At 46.1% G+C, this 17,096-nt stretch overlaps 1 protein-coding gene across 3 annotated transcripts in view; it reads left to right on the top strand.

The window, feature by feature from the left end:
- Positions 1-14,841: 14,841 nt before the first annotated feature.
- Positions 14,842-17,096, top strand: part of LOC116940471 (Kv channel-interacting protein 4-like) — a 390,068-nt gene continuing 387,813 nt past the window's right edge. For 2 of the 3 annotated variants that reach the window (XM_032950349.2, XM_076065926.1), the window contains exon 1: positions 14,842-15,287. In XM_032950349.2, coding sequence (XP_032806240.1) covers positions 15,206-15,287 — 82 coding nt within the window. In that variant the 5' untranslated portion in view covers positions 14,842-15,205. The remainder of the gene's footprint in view (positions 15,288-17,096) is intronic. The other variant, XM_032950355.2, reaches the window with a different exon arrangement.

Genomic DNA, 17,096 nt, shown 5'->3' with positions numbered 1-17,096 from the left:
TTGAAATGTGTTTAAATGGTTCAAACGTTATGTTAAGTGTTTGAGAATATGAATAACCTTTGAGGACACGTTTAAATAGAACTATGCAAAATCTGACACTTTGAAAAGTACGATCACTAAAGCTGGGTTCTTTTTAGTTCCATGTTTGGATTTGGTAATTCAGTGACGTTAACTTCCTCTCTATCGAGTTCCCAAAGAAGTTTTAAGTGTTAAAAGGTTGAATTTCGATGCGAGGTAATAATGCACATACCTTCGAATGCAGATTGTGACAACTACCGAATGGATACTGAATGAATGATTTTTGCTAAAAAGGATGCTGAGACCACTCGTGAGAAAATAAGATGTACACGACAATCATCTCTGTACATAAACACACCCTCTCGAGGCACGACACACTGGAAAAAAGTTTCTTATCCCCAGTGTGATGCAATAGCATGACGCCAGCGAGATTGTCCAGGGTAGGCCACTTTGACGCCGACAGAAAGGAAGTTGAACAACATTTGTGTGATCTGTGTGATCCATCAACCCTCGCTGCCTCCACACAGCCGGACTACAGGCGCGCGTAGCCACCGCCGCTTTTGGCATGGCGGTGCTGTTGTCAAATCCCGTCATCTCGGTCGATCCTTGCATTTTACCTGCACGAAAGAGATGCTGCCCGGATGGAGTTGACTTAAGGCTATTCTCGTGAAGAAATGAAGCCTCGTCTTTAGCTATTTGTTTCATCGCCCATCATTTTCTACAGCAGCGATGTCACGAAGGCTGCATTATTCCCGACCTGTTTCTCTTGGAAGGGAGTTTTTACATCTCTCTGTGCATGCTCATCGCGACCTCGTGCTCATTTTGCCTTTGTCTCCCTACCTCCTCAACCCTGATCTTCGCCTCGTGCACGCCCTCCTCTGTCTCCTTAGAATTGCATTATTGGAAAGCCAAAACTTACAGTGGCATTTCCATGTGATAAATAATACATCTACCGTGTGATTCATAATGCGATCTATGGAGGTTGACCTGGCATATTGTGTGGCACGGGCATAGAGAAGAGATTTGCCATTTTTGATCATGTTACGTGCATAATGCATCAAAAAAACCTGGGCTTAGAAAACAGAGGCTAGGTCCACGTGGAGTCAGATTTATCCCGCTCATGTTAACTCTGTTAAGCGTGACCCATAAACTGTGGCAACGACAGCAGAGAGTGGGTGTTTGTCTTTGCTGTGTTGCTAATGAAAACACTGTGCTGGGCGGGGGGTTACGTTCAACGGAGACTCCGTCGTTCAATCCCGACGCGTATCATTGAGTTCGACAAACTCGGTCTCAAAAGTACCGTGCTGCGTATGCCACAATGTGCGGTTACAAGCACGCGCACAATACCAAATGTCCCAATTTTAACCTGAAAAACTGGAGGAGGGGGGGGGCTGTTTGTGAGCACTAATTGTGGTTGGCAGGACAAGTACTGACACGGTGCGGCCTTTGTCTCCACTGTGCTCGTGATTTGCACCGTAGCATCCACTTTATTTTTGGCTGAGTAAACCTTGTCGGGGCCCAAAACAGGATCGGTCATGACGCACCACTGATTTGCACGGCCAGAAATCGAGTCAGGATCACCCAGACCGTAGTCAATTGCGTCGACTGTACTTGTTTGTAAACATATACACAGACACTGATACTGGTAGGAACCTCCTGGTTACACCACCAGCCCACAGGGGATTATTGTGTCTGTCCGTCCGTCGTGCATCCAAAAATGGGAGGGGTGGGGCTGGGTGGAGAGGGGAGGGTGGGGAGGGGCTGGGTGGGGAGGGAGGGGCTGGGTGGGGAGGGAGGGGCTGGGTGGGGGGTGGGAAGGGTGGGGCTGGGTGGGGCGGGGCTGGGTGGAGAGGGTGGGGAGGGGCTGGGTGGGGAGGGGCTGGGTGGGGAGGGTGGGGCTGGGTGGGGGGTGGGAGGGGTGGGGCTGGGTGGGGAGGGGCTGGTCACCCCGTGGTGCCCTTATAAAACTCAACGTTTAACCTACTCACGCCGGCTTGGGCCCGCCCTCACAGTCGGGCATATTTGCGGAATACACCACGTGGTGCCGCCGTTGACCCTGGCCATGGACCGAGCAACCCAACGCTCCTACCAGCTCCCAGGAATGTGTAATGTCGTCGTTGCGTCTCGCTACACACTGCAGACCATTCATTGCTGATTTTAAACTCTTTTCGGTGGCAGTGGCGGTAAAGTATTTTAAGCATTCACTGTCCCCAATGCTAGTATCTAACATTGAGGCTAAAGCTGTCATCATTCTTCACTTTGCCTTCAGAATTTCCCAACCAGGCCAAGTGCGTGACATTAAGAACGCAGCAGTACTGCCGACGGTAGCTTGTTCCCTACACTTTAGCCCATTAGGAGACTCGCTTTCGCATGAATGACAGTGGAGAGTTTGTTACGAAAGTTAATTTAACAATATCGTCGAAGCGTACAGAGGAGTTATTATAGAGGGTGTTTCAAAAATACATTAACACTTATATGGGACTATCGTTATTAATGGAAACAGAACGGATAATAACACTTTAACTTGATAACAAATGTATGTTCATAGCTTCAAAAAGTCAAAGAGTCTCCCACTGGTTCGCCATCGTTGTCCACACGTGCCTGGACTCTTCTCCAGGTGGTCTCCAGAGCCTGGAGGCAGCAGCACATTTATCGTGGTATTGTTGCAAATTCTCAGAAGTGTTAACACTTTCTTGAAGCACCCTGCGTTACGGGGGCATCTGGAACGCACGCATAAATATCATTCTGTGTGAACATAACGCGATGGGGTGCAGGGAGCGAGATCGCAGGGAAGGCGACGACGTGGAGATGCCTTAATTCAGCAGTGGATAGACAGTGACTGACGATGATAATGGACGCTCGTGACCGTGGCACGGTGAGATGCTCGGAGGTGGATCTATAAAATTCCCAAGGTTGGGGTTGAACCCGAGACCTGACACATTTTAAATATGCCCTTACATTCATAACATTTTTTTTTCAAAATGCAATGTATTATTTTCTGGTAAATATCAATTAAATAACAATTTTGTAGGTTATCGCTTGATGGGTTGGAGGTGCAATCGCCTCCGTCGCCCTCACTCCCCCCTAACATCCTCTCAAGGGGAAGGTTTAATGCGCTCAAGTAACTTAAAGCAATAAGACACGTTTCTGAAAAAATAAATATGAGGGCAGTTAAAGGTTGGCAGTGATATTCAGAAACAATGCATCGGTTATGAGACCTCCTTTGCCAGTAGCAAGATATAGTAATAGGTTTTTACCCTTTTATCTGGCACCAAAACTGACACCTTTATACAAGGGATCGTGTTTGTAATAAGCACAACACAAGCAGTCAAAATGCAAACAAAAAGAGACAACTCTGATAATGATATGCACTGCCCTTGCACTGTCCTTGAAATTGATTGGTCCACACCATAGACGGTTTTTCTTAGAGCCTAGTCTCCACTGGTGTTGGACCAGATGACGCCTTTCTTTAAGTGAGGTTTGTGGGTCAGAAAATGTGATAAGTGGAGTGGGGGGGGGGGGATTGGGTCATGTAATTTGGTGCCCCCCCCTCTAAAAACTAAGGACCACATTTTAATGCATTACGAACAGAGACGGCAGTTTCATTCATTCATCGTATATTTACCAATTATTGCCCTTTGGCAGTTGTGCCAGGAATGAACCAGCTGATCTCAATTCTTTAAAAATATATTGGCAATTTAAGTCGAGTTTATAATTGCTTTTAATTGCACCGTGTTTGCTGTGCGTAATGCAGTACTGGTACCTATTTTTTAGACAATGATATTAGTACATGGTGTTCTAGTTTTCGTAAAGTTTTTGGTCAAATTAGAGTCTACATCATAGCAGACAATATTGTTGGCTAGAGGAAGGATTTATTTTGACAAAATAATTAGATCTGCAACCTCATCGAGCTCCATGTAATGATTTTGTTATTGCAATTAATCCCCACCACTCTCATCTATCAAATTCCAATAACTGTAAATCAATAATCAATTCCAATTATCAATTCAATAATTGTAAATCCAATACCTAAGCACGGGAAAACTCTCCGGGCAACAGTTAAATCACTTCCATCATTGTGTCTCGTAAAGTTTCGGAGGATTAATTATAGCCACGCAACGGGGTGGCGGTGGTGGTGGTGGCCATGCACATCTACTTTAATCCAACGCTGTAGTAGCAGCAAGGGTTGGTGGATCACGCTAAGATGTTGTGAAACTCCTTTCCCGTGGGTGTCGAGGTGAAATACCCTGGCTCGCCAGAAGAATAAAGTACAGCAAAAAATGTGGACTATTTTCCGTCCGTTTGAGATAGGGTGTTTCCTCCTCGCATGTGCCGGTTACCTCTGACTGCTGCAGTTTGCTTCCACATGTTAACGCTCATAAATTGGGCAATTACACCATCCTATACAGGGGACTGCAGAGCTTGGGAAATTGTTGGCACCGGCTCACCGCCCGGCTGCCATCCTACTTGTCTGCGGTTCGTCACGCTCCTGAGTTGTCCTCCCGACTAGAGCGGGGCAATACCGTGCGCGTAATGAGTTGAAATGAAACACTCGCGGATTTTAGGGTCCTTGTCTCACCACCCCCCCCCCCCGAATCACAGGGAGTTACCGCAAATCACAGAGCCCCAGTCGCGCGACAGAATGAGTCCATGAAATGTGGAGCGATAAATGCGTGCATGAGCCAATGGGAAGCAATGTCACACACGTCATGGGATCCAGTTGTCGTGGGTCTGACCGTCTGAATATGGGATTCAGCGTGCGATCGAGCATGGGATTCATCTGGTGTGTGTTTGAGCGTGGGTTACAGCGCATGGAGTTGAGCATGGAATATGTTGATTCCTGTTCCATAGCTTCTTATATGGACAAGCATACGCCCAGGGTAACCTTGCTTGTGCATGGCACCCCTCCTTAGCATTATCATAATTTATCCCTCGGAATTTCGTGCGCTCATTCTATCGCTGTACACAGATTAATTGAGTTTCACCGTATTGTTTTTTTGTTATCCAGCTCTCGCTTGGAAAAGAGACGCTTACTCCGTACGTGCTGTCACCATTCCACACGTGTCCACCACTTGACGGATTGGTGCGGTGTTGTGGATGCGCGGCATGCAAAAAACGAAATTCTTATTGCGGATCATTTGTGTGTGGATAGGGAGAGATCCAGGTTCTGCGAGTACTATGTTGGAATGAATTTGTGGGAGCAGTTGAGACACCGCAATGAAAATGAATTATAATTTTATTTAAATTGTTAGTTGACATCAACGCGTGGTTTTGCTTGGCAGGACAACAGTTTATCATGTCATCAAACTAAGATTGTTGGCGAGTTCATTCAGGGGCATCTAAAAAAAACCGATTAAAGGAATTTGCTCAGAGTTACGGCTTTCAGAAAGCAATTACTATCTCCAACGGAGAGCGGTGCGTGTGTAGGAGTATGTGTAGCTCATTCGGTAGTCAGTAAACATCCCATTTGAGGGACATCTGGATGCGTACTTTTTTACGAATAATTAGAACTGAATGCTGATTAGACACTAAGACTTAGTAAACACCACAACGTGTTTTTTTTTTGCCAGGGTGCCCACCTAGAATCCAGCAATCGTACAGATGTTGGGAGAATATAAGGCGTCCAAGTCACCTGAACGAGTTTGGATTTTAAATTAAACGCGAATCATTGTCAACACATGCCTGGCATCTTCGCCAGGTGGTCTGCAGAACGCGGAAGCACATTTCTCGCGGTATTGTTGCAAATTCTCAGAAGTGTCGACATTGTACACCTTCCGTATCTGTGGCACGGCGAAATTGAGAAGTCAGTATATGGCAGTGCTGTTGTGCACGGCACTCGAGGGTTTTTTTTCTTCTTGGCTAAGCCACCTTGTCGAGCTGAATTTGTCTTGAAGAAGGAGTGTGAAGGACGCCCATCCCCAATGCAGGGGATGTGTGCAAGTGTTCCGGGGCATCGCATTAGAGTTCGCAATAACCATCAGCCAAACAAAGGTCAACTAACCTATTGGGGGAGGAACCCCACTGAAGACTTCCACAATAAGGATTAAGGAGTCTGAAGACTTCCACAATAAGGATTAAGGAGTCTGAAGACTTCCACAATAAGGATTAAGGAGTCTGAAGACTTCCACAATAAGGATTACGGAGTCTGAAGACAATAAGGGCCCCCAGGCGTCGTCCTTGTCTTCCTGCTTGTATCTTCTTCCGAGCGTCCACACTCCTCGTGCTCTCCCCTTATATATGTCCATCAGTCCCCTTTCTAGGACCTTCTTGTCCTTATTTTTTTACTTCAGTCGATCCCTGTACATTCACTTTAACGGATCCTTTCTGTTTCCCCATTTTCTCGTTCAACCCTGAATCTCCAAGTCTGCCTCCCGATCAATCACCGCGGAGGCCTCTTTCTTCCAATCGGAGACCGTTGTTCATTTTTAAATAGCCGTTAGGCTGCATATGGCTTTGGGTTATTTTTCGGTCATTACACATGCACATCGTTGTGTCTCAATCCGTATGTTATGAGCGAGCACACAGCTAATCCTGGGCTGAGATGCAGCACAACGGCACGACTGTGACCACGAAACATTGAGTTTTAACTCCTGTGTTTCATGATCAAGCCACGTTACACATCGACAGGGAACCGACCTTGCAAAGGATGGACGATTCTACAAACCGCCTCGGCCTGGTTTTGATCGTGGGCGCCGTGACCGATGAGCTCTGCTCAACAATCCCCCAACCGGCCAAGGCCTCCTTGGGTGCAGCGAGCCGGCAGAGGCTGACGGCTGACATCCCAAGCGGGAGCTGTGGTGCAAGACAGAGAGGCGATGGTGGACATTGTTGAAGACTGCCCGCCAACCAAGCTGATCGCCCACCGCATTCTGCAAGCCATGCAGCTGCTTACCTGGTTTGCACAAATGTACACCCTAAATAAATACTCATGTGAGACTCACCGCGTTAACGGAAACTGCATTCTAGAGGAGACTCTATGATGAATGTGTAATGCTGTTACATTAATTATAAAAAAAGTATGACAATCATGATGATTTTTACCAGTTGCACGATCTTTGTTCTATATTTTCTAAGTATTCTGTGAGAAAATGTCGTCTCTAATGAGATGCAGCTGCCATCTCCCATCAGGCGTTGCGTGATGAATCTCCCACACAAATCCAATGTGAATCGTTCAATGTCCACTCTGCGTCTTTATCTACTTGCCGTGGTCACGTCAATCAAGTGGATACTTCTAAGAGGCATCGAGGTGTTTGGGTGTCGTCGCACATACTCGGAATCGGGGCCACCACGATGCGTTCCAACTCCTTTGCTTTTCTTGTGCAGAGACAGATTTGAATTGCTTCAAATATGACGTATCAATGCCTATGACTTCTAACTTCTGCCTCCATCTGACAAGCGTATAAATGTCTGACAGGTGCTGCAATATTCGGCTTTAATTTATTTACAAGCGATAGAGTTTCAATTTCCTTTAAGGTACGATAAAATGTTTTTTTTTCGTTAAATTATACATCTTTAAAATGCTCGTAGAAATGTAATTGTAATGATCCGACAAGGGCCTGATTTTAATTCAGTAACCTTTCCCCCACTATTACTGTATTATATTTCCCTCTCGACTCGAGCAGATTATTTTAAATGAATGCTAATGTTGCGTGTAAAAGAGGGCCAACACTGGCCGCTGCTGGCTGCAATGATTTACATCAATGCACATCAAATTCAACAAAGTGAACTTCTGCTATGCTTCATTAATTGGCACTGGAAGATTCCCACCCAGATGTGTGAATATCGCTTCTTTTTTTTCTCTCCTTGGCTCGGGTTCCAACTATCCCAGGGAATCACCCATAAATGTGCGTAAAAATACAAACTTGATAACTGAAAATTACGTTGCATATGCTGTATAGTCACACACTTACAACACGTTCACGTGAACTTTGAGCATTTTGCGTCCAAGAAAATCAGGCGATTGCATATTTGGTAATGTTGTTACAGTCAGTCATCAACACTGAGACTGCATTTCACAACACAAGTGGAATTTGTCACTGTGATTTGACGTCAAAACAATCTCAAGCTACCTGGCTACCCACCCAGATGCGTGCGTGAGTGCATTAGCATTCGACTTTGAAATATTTCCGTTTATTTTCATGCGTTGGATAGGTGTGTTCACGTGTAACACATATATGCATTTGCTCCTGATCTAGTACTTGATCACGCATTAGTTTTATTACAATATCTGTACACATTCAGGCCATTACGCACTCGTTTTCGTTGTGAGGATACACAGTGGATCTTGAGTTACTCAATTGTGGACGGCATCGTCTGTGCACACAGTGCCCTCTCTAGGCGATTGCATAACAGCTGCCGAATACGGACGCGCGTCTGAAATGTGTCGGTCGTTTACAAAGCAGACGGAGTTGGAGGCCTTCTTCACTGCGGCGTTAGCGGCGCGTCCATGCCGGTTTTTAAAAGTGTCTCAACAATAACTATTATCGAGACTACAGACATTGAGGAATGTATATTTACAGTTCTACTAGCACGTACTGCTGCTTGTTATGCAGAGAAGCATTGCTTATTATGCGTAATATGCAAGTGGGAAAGAGTAGTCAGTAGGCAATGGGCAATACACATCTTTGTCCATGTCATCATTGGACCTCCTTTGCCATTACCAAAATGTAATAATAGGGTTTTTCCCTTTTTTCTGGCAACAAAACTGAAACCTTTATACGAGGATTCATGTCTGCATTAACCACAATACCTGCAGTCAAAATGCAAACAAAAAACATACTGTGACAATATGTGCATTGTCCTTGAAACTGATTGGTCCACACCAAGGGACGGCTTTCTTTTGAGCCTCGACCCAATTGGTGCTCGACCAGATGACGCCAAAAGGCGTACAGCTCAAAGACAATGCACTATCAAAGTAACGAGGGCCCGGGGTGAGCATCTACATCATTAGACCTCCTTTGCCAGTACCAAAATGTAATCATATATATTATCATAGTATGTTTTTTGTTTGCATTTTGACTGCAGGTATTGTGGCTAATGCAGACATGAATCCTTGTAAAAAGGTTTCAGTTTTGTTGCCAGAAAAAAGGGAAAAAACCCTATTATTACATTTTGGTACTGGCAAAGGAAGTCTAATGATGTAGATGCTCACCCCGAGCCCTCATTACTTTGATAGTGGCATTATCTTTGAGCTGTACGCCTTTTGGCGTCATCTGGTCGAGCACCAATTGGGTCGAGGCTCAAAAGAAAGCCGTCCCTTGGTGTGGACCAATCAGTTTCAAGGACAATGCATATATTGTCATAGTATGTTTTTTGTTTTGCATTTTGACTGCAGGTATTGTGGTTAATGCCGACATGAATTCTTGTAAAAAGGTTTCAGTTTTGTTGCCAGAAAAAAGGGGAAAAACCCTATTATTAAGTCCATGTCCTTTTGCCTGTAGGATGCAGCCATGATGTAATGGTTAGCACACAGGACTTGCAACCCAGAGGTGTCCTGTTTGATCTCCCCGGCATGAGTATTGACACAGAGGCACGTTTCTTAAATCCACTCACCTCCGTCCACCCAGCCGTATCAATGGGCACATCGCAGTCGATCGGTTGGTTGTGTGTGGTGGGGATAAAGTGAAAAAGTAGGCCAAATATCCTCTAGAGGGGGCTCTCAAGCACCCCAAGTGGAGGTCCTTCTGCCAGCAGTGGCATGAGCGAGCAATTGCAGGGCTGTGCCTTTTACATTTCACATCGACTACAGTCCACTGTTAATGATTATACTGGCATGTCATATTCACACCTTCATTTGTTCCCACTTTGCATGGGTTTTGTAGGTGGGGGGCGCTAATCGAGCACGTGTAATGCTCGATTGTTCATCGAGTCACCTCTAATTTATACTATGCATTGATTGCTGGTGGGTTTCAGGTGAGGGGCCAGAGTCTGCGTGTGTGTGTGCTGGAAGAGGGATGCGCCTGTTGCCCCCCTGTCTTTAAGAAGGGGGACCGCAATGATTGCAGCAACTGCCACGGCATCTCCACCTCCTCAATGTGACAGGAAAGGTCCTTGCAAGGATTTGTCAACGTCGCCTTGCCAGGGCACGCTGAGGAGAGGCTCGCGGAGCCCCAATGTAGTCTCAGAATGGCTTGGTCTTGCACGGACTCCATATTCTTTGTCCGTCTGTACGAAATTTCAGCAGGGCCTACATCTGTACTTTGCTGACTCGGGCAAAGGCCTATGATACCACCAATATGCCAGGGCTTTGGGTTATTATGCATGCTTTCAGGGTCCCTGACCCTCTGCTCAGAATCATTAAGGAGCTTCATGATGGTGGGCAGGCCCGGGTGAAGCTGTATGGTTAATGAGTCAGAGCCATTCCCTGGTTAACTGGGGGTGTGACAGGGATGTCCTCTGGCTCCTACATTATTTATCATTTTCTAGAGCAAATAATTCGAGAAGCATTCCATGACTGCACCAGATGAATTTCCATCTGGTGCATATACAGTGGAACGTTGATTGATGCCGGGATGCAGTTAAGAGAATGTTCCCTATTAGTCAACCTTGTTATGTATGGAGATTCTGCTGCTAAACCTGGAATATGCCAGGAAGAGATGTGTGTAGCCTTGCCGTCAGCCCCCAAAAAACTAAGCACCTGCCTGGATATTTTGTGTCATCAAACACTCAACATCCTCGACTCCCCATAAGTGATGGGACAATTGTGGAGAGAGTGGAGGAGTTCTCATACCATTTGCAGTGTGCTTATGGATAGTTCCGGTTTAGCAGCCAATGTCTCAATCCATATCAATCGAGCAGCATTATCTTTTTCATCAGCTGCATAATGCCGTCTGGAAGCTACCTGGCCTGTCGGTCCATATGAAGCTCTCGGTCTTCTCTGCCACAGTTATGCCTTCCCTTATCTATGCTTGTGAAATTTGGACACCCTCTGAAGGCTGCGCTGGTAACAATCAGGCTGACCTGCCTACAACCCATGCTGGGTTTAACCAGGCTGGGTTGTGTGAAGAGCTCACAGATCCTTGAAAGATATGGAAATAGTGCCATTGGCTGGATCATCTAACCCACATCTGTCAGCAGTCATCTCTGTCAATGAATCCATGGCAGCTGAGTCTGTCCCATGACCTCCTGTCAGCGAGCCTCAACACTTCACTGTGGACTCAAAGTGCTTCCAGTCTGGCACAAGCGCTGTGGTAATGTCACCGCACTGAGTGAGGAATGACGGCTTTGTTGTTGTGAGTTGTGTTCGTTTTTCAGTTTCAGTTTTCAGTTTTATTTATTAGGTGTACAGTGAGAGAAAAAAGTATTTGATCCCCTGCTATTTTGTACGTTTGCCCACTGACAAAGAAATGATCAGTCTATAATTTTAATGGTAGGTTTATTTGAACAGTGAGAGACAGAATGACAACAAGACAATCCAGAAAAACGCATGTCAAAAATGTTATAAATTGATTTGCATTTTAATGAGGGAAATAAGTATTTGACCCCTCTGCAAAACATGACTTAGTACTTGGTGGCAACACCCTTGTTGGCAATCACAGAGGTCAGACGTTTCTGGTTTGCACATATCTCAGGAGGGATTTTGTCCCACTCCTCTTTGCAGATCTTCTCCAAGTCATTAAGGTTTCGAGGCTGACGTTTGGCAACTCGAACCTTCAGCTCCCTCCACAGATTTTCTATGGGATTAAGGTCTGGAGACTGGCTAGGCCACTCCAGGACCTTAATGTGCTTCTTCTTGAGCCACTCCTTTGTTGCCTTGGCCATGTGTTTTGGGTCATTGTCATGCTGGAATACCCATCCACGACCCATTTTCAATGCCCTGGCTGAGGGAAGGAGGTTCTCACTAAAGATTTGACGGTACATGGCCCCGTCCATCGTCCCTTTGATGCGGTGAAGTTGTCCTGTCCCCTTAGCAGAAAAACACCCCCAAAGCATAATGTTTCCACCTCCATGTTTGACGGTGGGGATGGTGTTCTTGGGGTCATAGGCAGCATTCCTCCTGCTCCAAACACTCCATTTTGGTCTCATCTGACCACAACACTTTCACCCAGTTGTCCTCTGAATCATTCAGATGTTCATTGGCAAACTTCAGACGGGCATGTATATGTGCTTTCTTGAGCAGGGGGACCTTGTGGGCGCTGCAGGATTTCAGTCCTTCACGGCGTAGTGTGTTGCCAATTGATTTCTTGGTGACTATGGTCCCAGCTGCCTTGAGATCATTGACAAGATCCTCCCGTGTAGTTATGGGCTGATTCCTCACCGTTCTCATGATCATTGCAACTCCACGAGGTGAGATCTTGCATGGAGCCCCAGGCCGAGGGAGATTGACAGTTCTTTTGTGTTTCTTACATTTGCGAATAATCACACCAACTGTTGTCACCTTCTCACCAAACTGCTTGGCAATGGTCTTGTAGCCTATTCCAGCCTTGTGTAGGTCTACAATCTTGTCCCTGACATCCTTGGAGAGCTCTTTGGTCTTGGCCATGGTGGAGAGTTTAGAATCTGATTGATTGCTTCTGTGGACAGGTGTCTTTTATACAGGTAACAAGCTGAGATTAGGAGCACTCCCTTTAAGACTGTGCTCCTAATCTCAGCTCGTTACCTGTATAAAAGACACCTGGGAGCCAGAAATCTTTCTGATTGAGAGGGGGTCAAATACTTATTTCCCTCATTAAAATGCAAATCAATTTATAACATTTTTGACATGCGTTTTTCTGGATTTTGTTGTTGTTATTCTGTCTCTCACTGTTCAAATAAACCTATCATTAAAATTATAGACTGATCATTTCTTTGTCAGTGGGCAAACGTACAAAATCAGCAGGGGATTAAATATTTTTTTCCCTCACTGTAACCCTGTGAGCCATGCGGATCTTGACTCGGGTGCAACCGCAACAAACAAAAACACGAACAAGAAACATCTTAAAGTGACTACACGCAACAGAAAAATCCAGGAAAAAACAGCAAAAAACCCAGCAAAGTTCGTGAACAGCACTTGCCCTAATAGTCTGTTAAAGGCTATACGGGGGATCCTTGTCTTTTGTGTGAGATTAAAACCAGCCCATACCCCTGAGAACAATCCAATACTTAACTTCCACGTTCTTTGTGCAATGTTTGGCTGATGAAGGTGAGTGAATGCCAAAAAATTGCATTAATCGAATAAGTACACTGAGCACAAAGAACCTATTAAACAGTCTCCACGAAATCTAAAAGCACGGGCATGGTAAAATATATACTTTGTGAATTCTAGTCACTATATTCAGATATGTACAAAAATGATGTCACGTGGTTTCATTTATTTGTTTAATCTTGAAAATGCGATCTAATTTTATATTTGGCAAATAGAGTGGCTGAGAAATTTCCACCATCGCCACTCTCCTGCCAAAAGCAACGCAATGTAATCGGCGACTTTAATCAAAATACGACAAATGGCATTTTGGCATTGGAAATAGTGCCATGAGAACATCGCCATGCACCCATGGGTCCACCACAGCCATTGGGAGGCAATGTGCGTGCCCTCTGTACCATGTGTGTTGGGGGTGAGCAGTTTGCGGGGAGGAGGGTGACATTCGTGGGAATGGATTGTTGGTAGCAGGGAGATTTGAAGTGGTTTTGGGGATCTCTGGCAAAACAATTTTTTGACGGATTGATGGAATGAATGTGATGTGTTAAGCCTTTCAAACTTACTCTTAGTCTTCTTTGTTCCATATTGGTTCACCTGACGAATTGTTTACAATCATCTCGCTACATGTTAATTTAATGTAGGGAACATTGTTGTTCGATGCGTACTTTATTAACTAATTTTTGAGGTTACCAAAGCAGTCGCCATTCACATACATATGTCCATGTTCTCACATGTGTTCACACATGCACACGTGAGGGTTTTCCAAGCACTCCGGTTTCTTTCCACACGGAACAATCAATCACCAATTGGCCAAAGATCCGAAACATGACCCTCCTGCTGAAGCCTGAAGACCTATCAAGGTTCACCCCCCCATATAAATCAGGTGGCTATTGTTATAATACAACCCATAGGCGTATTCGGTCCTCCCCCATGAGTGGTTTATTGCTAAACCTAAAGAGGCTTAACACCAACCCTGGGGGCAGGGGGTGAGGGTGGGGTAATTGATGAGATGCCGCGCGTCAAACCTGAATGGTGAATTAATAACGGCAAGAAAAGGAGGCGAGCGATCAAATGAGTCCTTTCTTTGGAAGTGGGCGTGTGAACCAGTTGAGGCGAATATCTCTTTCGGGAGGAAAACGACGGGGGTAACAAGGTGACTGGCAATCGTGATACCGACACTATTAATGGCAATCAGGACCAGAGTATGTTAGGGCTAGTGGGCTGGGGCTGGCGGTTGGAGTGTATCGGTGAGCTGGTGCAGGGGTGTATTGGTGGGCTGCTGTAGGGGTGTATTGATGGGCTGCTGTAGGGGTGTATTGGTGGGCTGCTGTAGGGGTGGGCTGCTGTAGGGGTGGGCTGCTGTAGGGGTGGGCTGCTGTAGGGGTGGGCTGCTGTAGGGGTGGGCTGCTGTAGGGGTGGGCTGCTGTAGGGGTGGGCTGCTGTAGGGGTGGGCTGCTGTAGGGGTGGGCTGCTGTAGGGGTGGGCTGCTGTAGGGGTGGGCTGCTGTAGGGGTGGGCTGCTGTAGGGGTGTATTGGTGGGCTGCTGTAGGGGTGAGCTGCTGTAGGGGTGTATTGGTGGGCTGCTGTAGGGGTGGGCTGCTGTAGGGGTGTATTGGTGGGCTGCTGTAGGGGTGAGCTGCTGTAGGGGTGTATTGGTGGGCTGCTGTGGGGGTGGGCTGGGTTACGAGAGCGCCACAGCGCTCCGAGTTCGAGGCGCGGCCACGCGCTGCTCACTCGCGGCAGCAGCAGCAGCGGCAGCCTCCTCCGTGCCGAGTCCAAGAAGCAGTCGCACCTCTCCGCACAACCTCGGTTTTTGCAGCAGAGCAGAACGGCGCATTATTTTATATTATTGTCAACAGCAGTGAAATATCGTCAAGATTCCTTGCTTTTGCGTTTTGCAATTGCCTCTGGTAACAGCCAATATCAATATTATTAATCCCAGCTTTCATTTACCTATCTATCTGGCCAGCCGTAAACAAGAAGCGAGCCTTCAAATAGAAGCACACACACACACCGTATATATCTCCAAAGAAAGAAGAGGGGGACAAGAGAGAGAAAGAGAGAGATACCATGAAGGCGAAGGATAAACAACACAAGACTGAAAGCAACTCGTTGGGAGAGAGGAGCGATGCCTCTCTGCGTGGCGATGCAGGTAGGGAGGAAAACAACAACAACAACAATGCATGCCCATACTCCTTGCGCTTCCTGCGATGTTTTAATGTGCGTTCACACCTGTGCCTGTGCTACACGTGCCTGCCGCATGCATCGAGCACGAAGCCCGCCACCCGGTGATGTTCGTGCCGCGATGCACGTTGCCGGAGCTCGGCAGTCACGTGCCGTGATTGTGTTTTTCGGTGTTCCAGAAAAATAGTTACGGAATGTTGTTGTGGGGACGTTTTGCCTTCCCAGTTGGGGATTTTAGTTAGTTTTATTTTGTGGGTGGGGTAGAGATTTTAAACGACCTAGAGACGTGTCTTTATAAAATCGCATTTCATGGCCCTGTGTGGGTTTTTTTTAATATACGAATTATCGTCATTGTACGGTCATGTTTCTGCCCACGTGCTTCAATTGAAAGGTGGACACACGAATGCATTTCTCCAGATGTTTTTTTTGGTTCCCTCCCCCGCAGTCTCCTTTTTAAAATAAAAACAACCACACAATTACTCCGCTGCGAGACTTGTGCCAATTGCGCGCACAGAGGGTTTTTTATTTCTTTAAACGGCAGCTGCGCGCTCGTCGTTCGCCTAAAGTATAAATATCCCGCCGTTCGCGGGTTGCTGTGGTTGTTGCGATGAAATGCACAAACGTGAGTGTTTTATTTAATCGGCTCGGAGACTGAGTGCGAGCCTGCTGCTTCGGCCCGTCCCCTTCTGATGCGTCCCCTTTCACAGGGGTTGTGCTGTCTGCGTGGCCGCGCGCGTGTGGCCGTGATCTCCCTCGGCTGCTCTGTCTGTGTCAGTGTTGCGCTGGATAGATTGGCCATTCGGACAATGGGGTAGGTGCGGAGAGATATGTGTGTGTGATGCTCGAGGGTAGGCACCTATGATTGGGAACGTACGGTGCGAAAGAAGTCCAACGTGCGTACAGAGGTGTGTGGTGGAGGATCGGGAACCGATTAAATGCTCCGCTGTGTTTTTTTTTTATGCGCGGAGTGCAATCTTTCTTCTCCCACCTGATGCCATTCTCCCGGTAGTCCCTTGAGGCAGCTCTTTTGTTTTACAGAATTTAGAGAAATTGATGCTTTCTACGGTAAAATCTGCTCGGTATTCAGGAAACTCCCCCCCCCCCACCTACCCATCCGATGTATTTTGAACGCAGTCTTTTTCTGTGACTTAGTGTGTGATATGCACATGCTTTCAAGAAAAGACTAGATTATATGTGCACTGCTATTATAAATATATAAATGAACACATTATACCCTTGTAAACGGGTTTAGTGTTTAGTGTATTAACATCTTAACACCTATTTTGTTACCAGAAAAAAAGGGAAACCCTCTTCTCATTATATGTAGTGTGTGTGTGAGTGACAATTATAGAAAAGTGTATGAATGAAATACTTGGAGTTTGGAATAGTTACTCATTTATTTTTCATGGCGGTGATGCACAATATCGGTGCACCTCGTAAATCGCGGTCTTGTGATGTAGGTAAATAAAATAAAATAAAAACAGTGCGATAGATGTGTACAGTACTGTATTGAACACAGGAATATGCAAGTTAAAGCGATGCACTCTCTGTAACGACTTGTAAATTGTCGAGCATTTTTAATTGCGGATATTTTAAAAAATAAAATTATTCAATCAGTGTCCCTTTAACTTGGAAAGCACCCAGAAGCTTAAATACTGCGGTGACCAAAGGCTCAGGAGATAACTTGAATCGTCCCCCTGGCGATCCGATGCGTTGTGCCGTGATTCAGGGTTACAATTTAATTCAAGAAATGATTCCTTTTCTAAACGTTGGGGTG

The sequence above is a fragment of the Petromyzon marinus genome, chromosome 9 (genome assembly GCF_048934315.1).
Source record: "Petromyzon marinus isolate PM22_M1 ecotype Great Lakes invasive population chromosome 9, UKy_Petmar_22M1.pri1.0, whole genome shotgun sequence".
In the NCBI taxonomy this organism is placed as follows: domain Eukaryota; kingdom Metazoa; phylum Chordata; class Hyperoartia; order Petromyzontiformes; family Petromyzontidae; genus Petromyzon; species Petromyzon marinus.
Note: the sequence above shows the minus strand (reverse complement) of the source record. Positions and strands in the feature narration are given on the sequence as shown.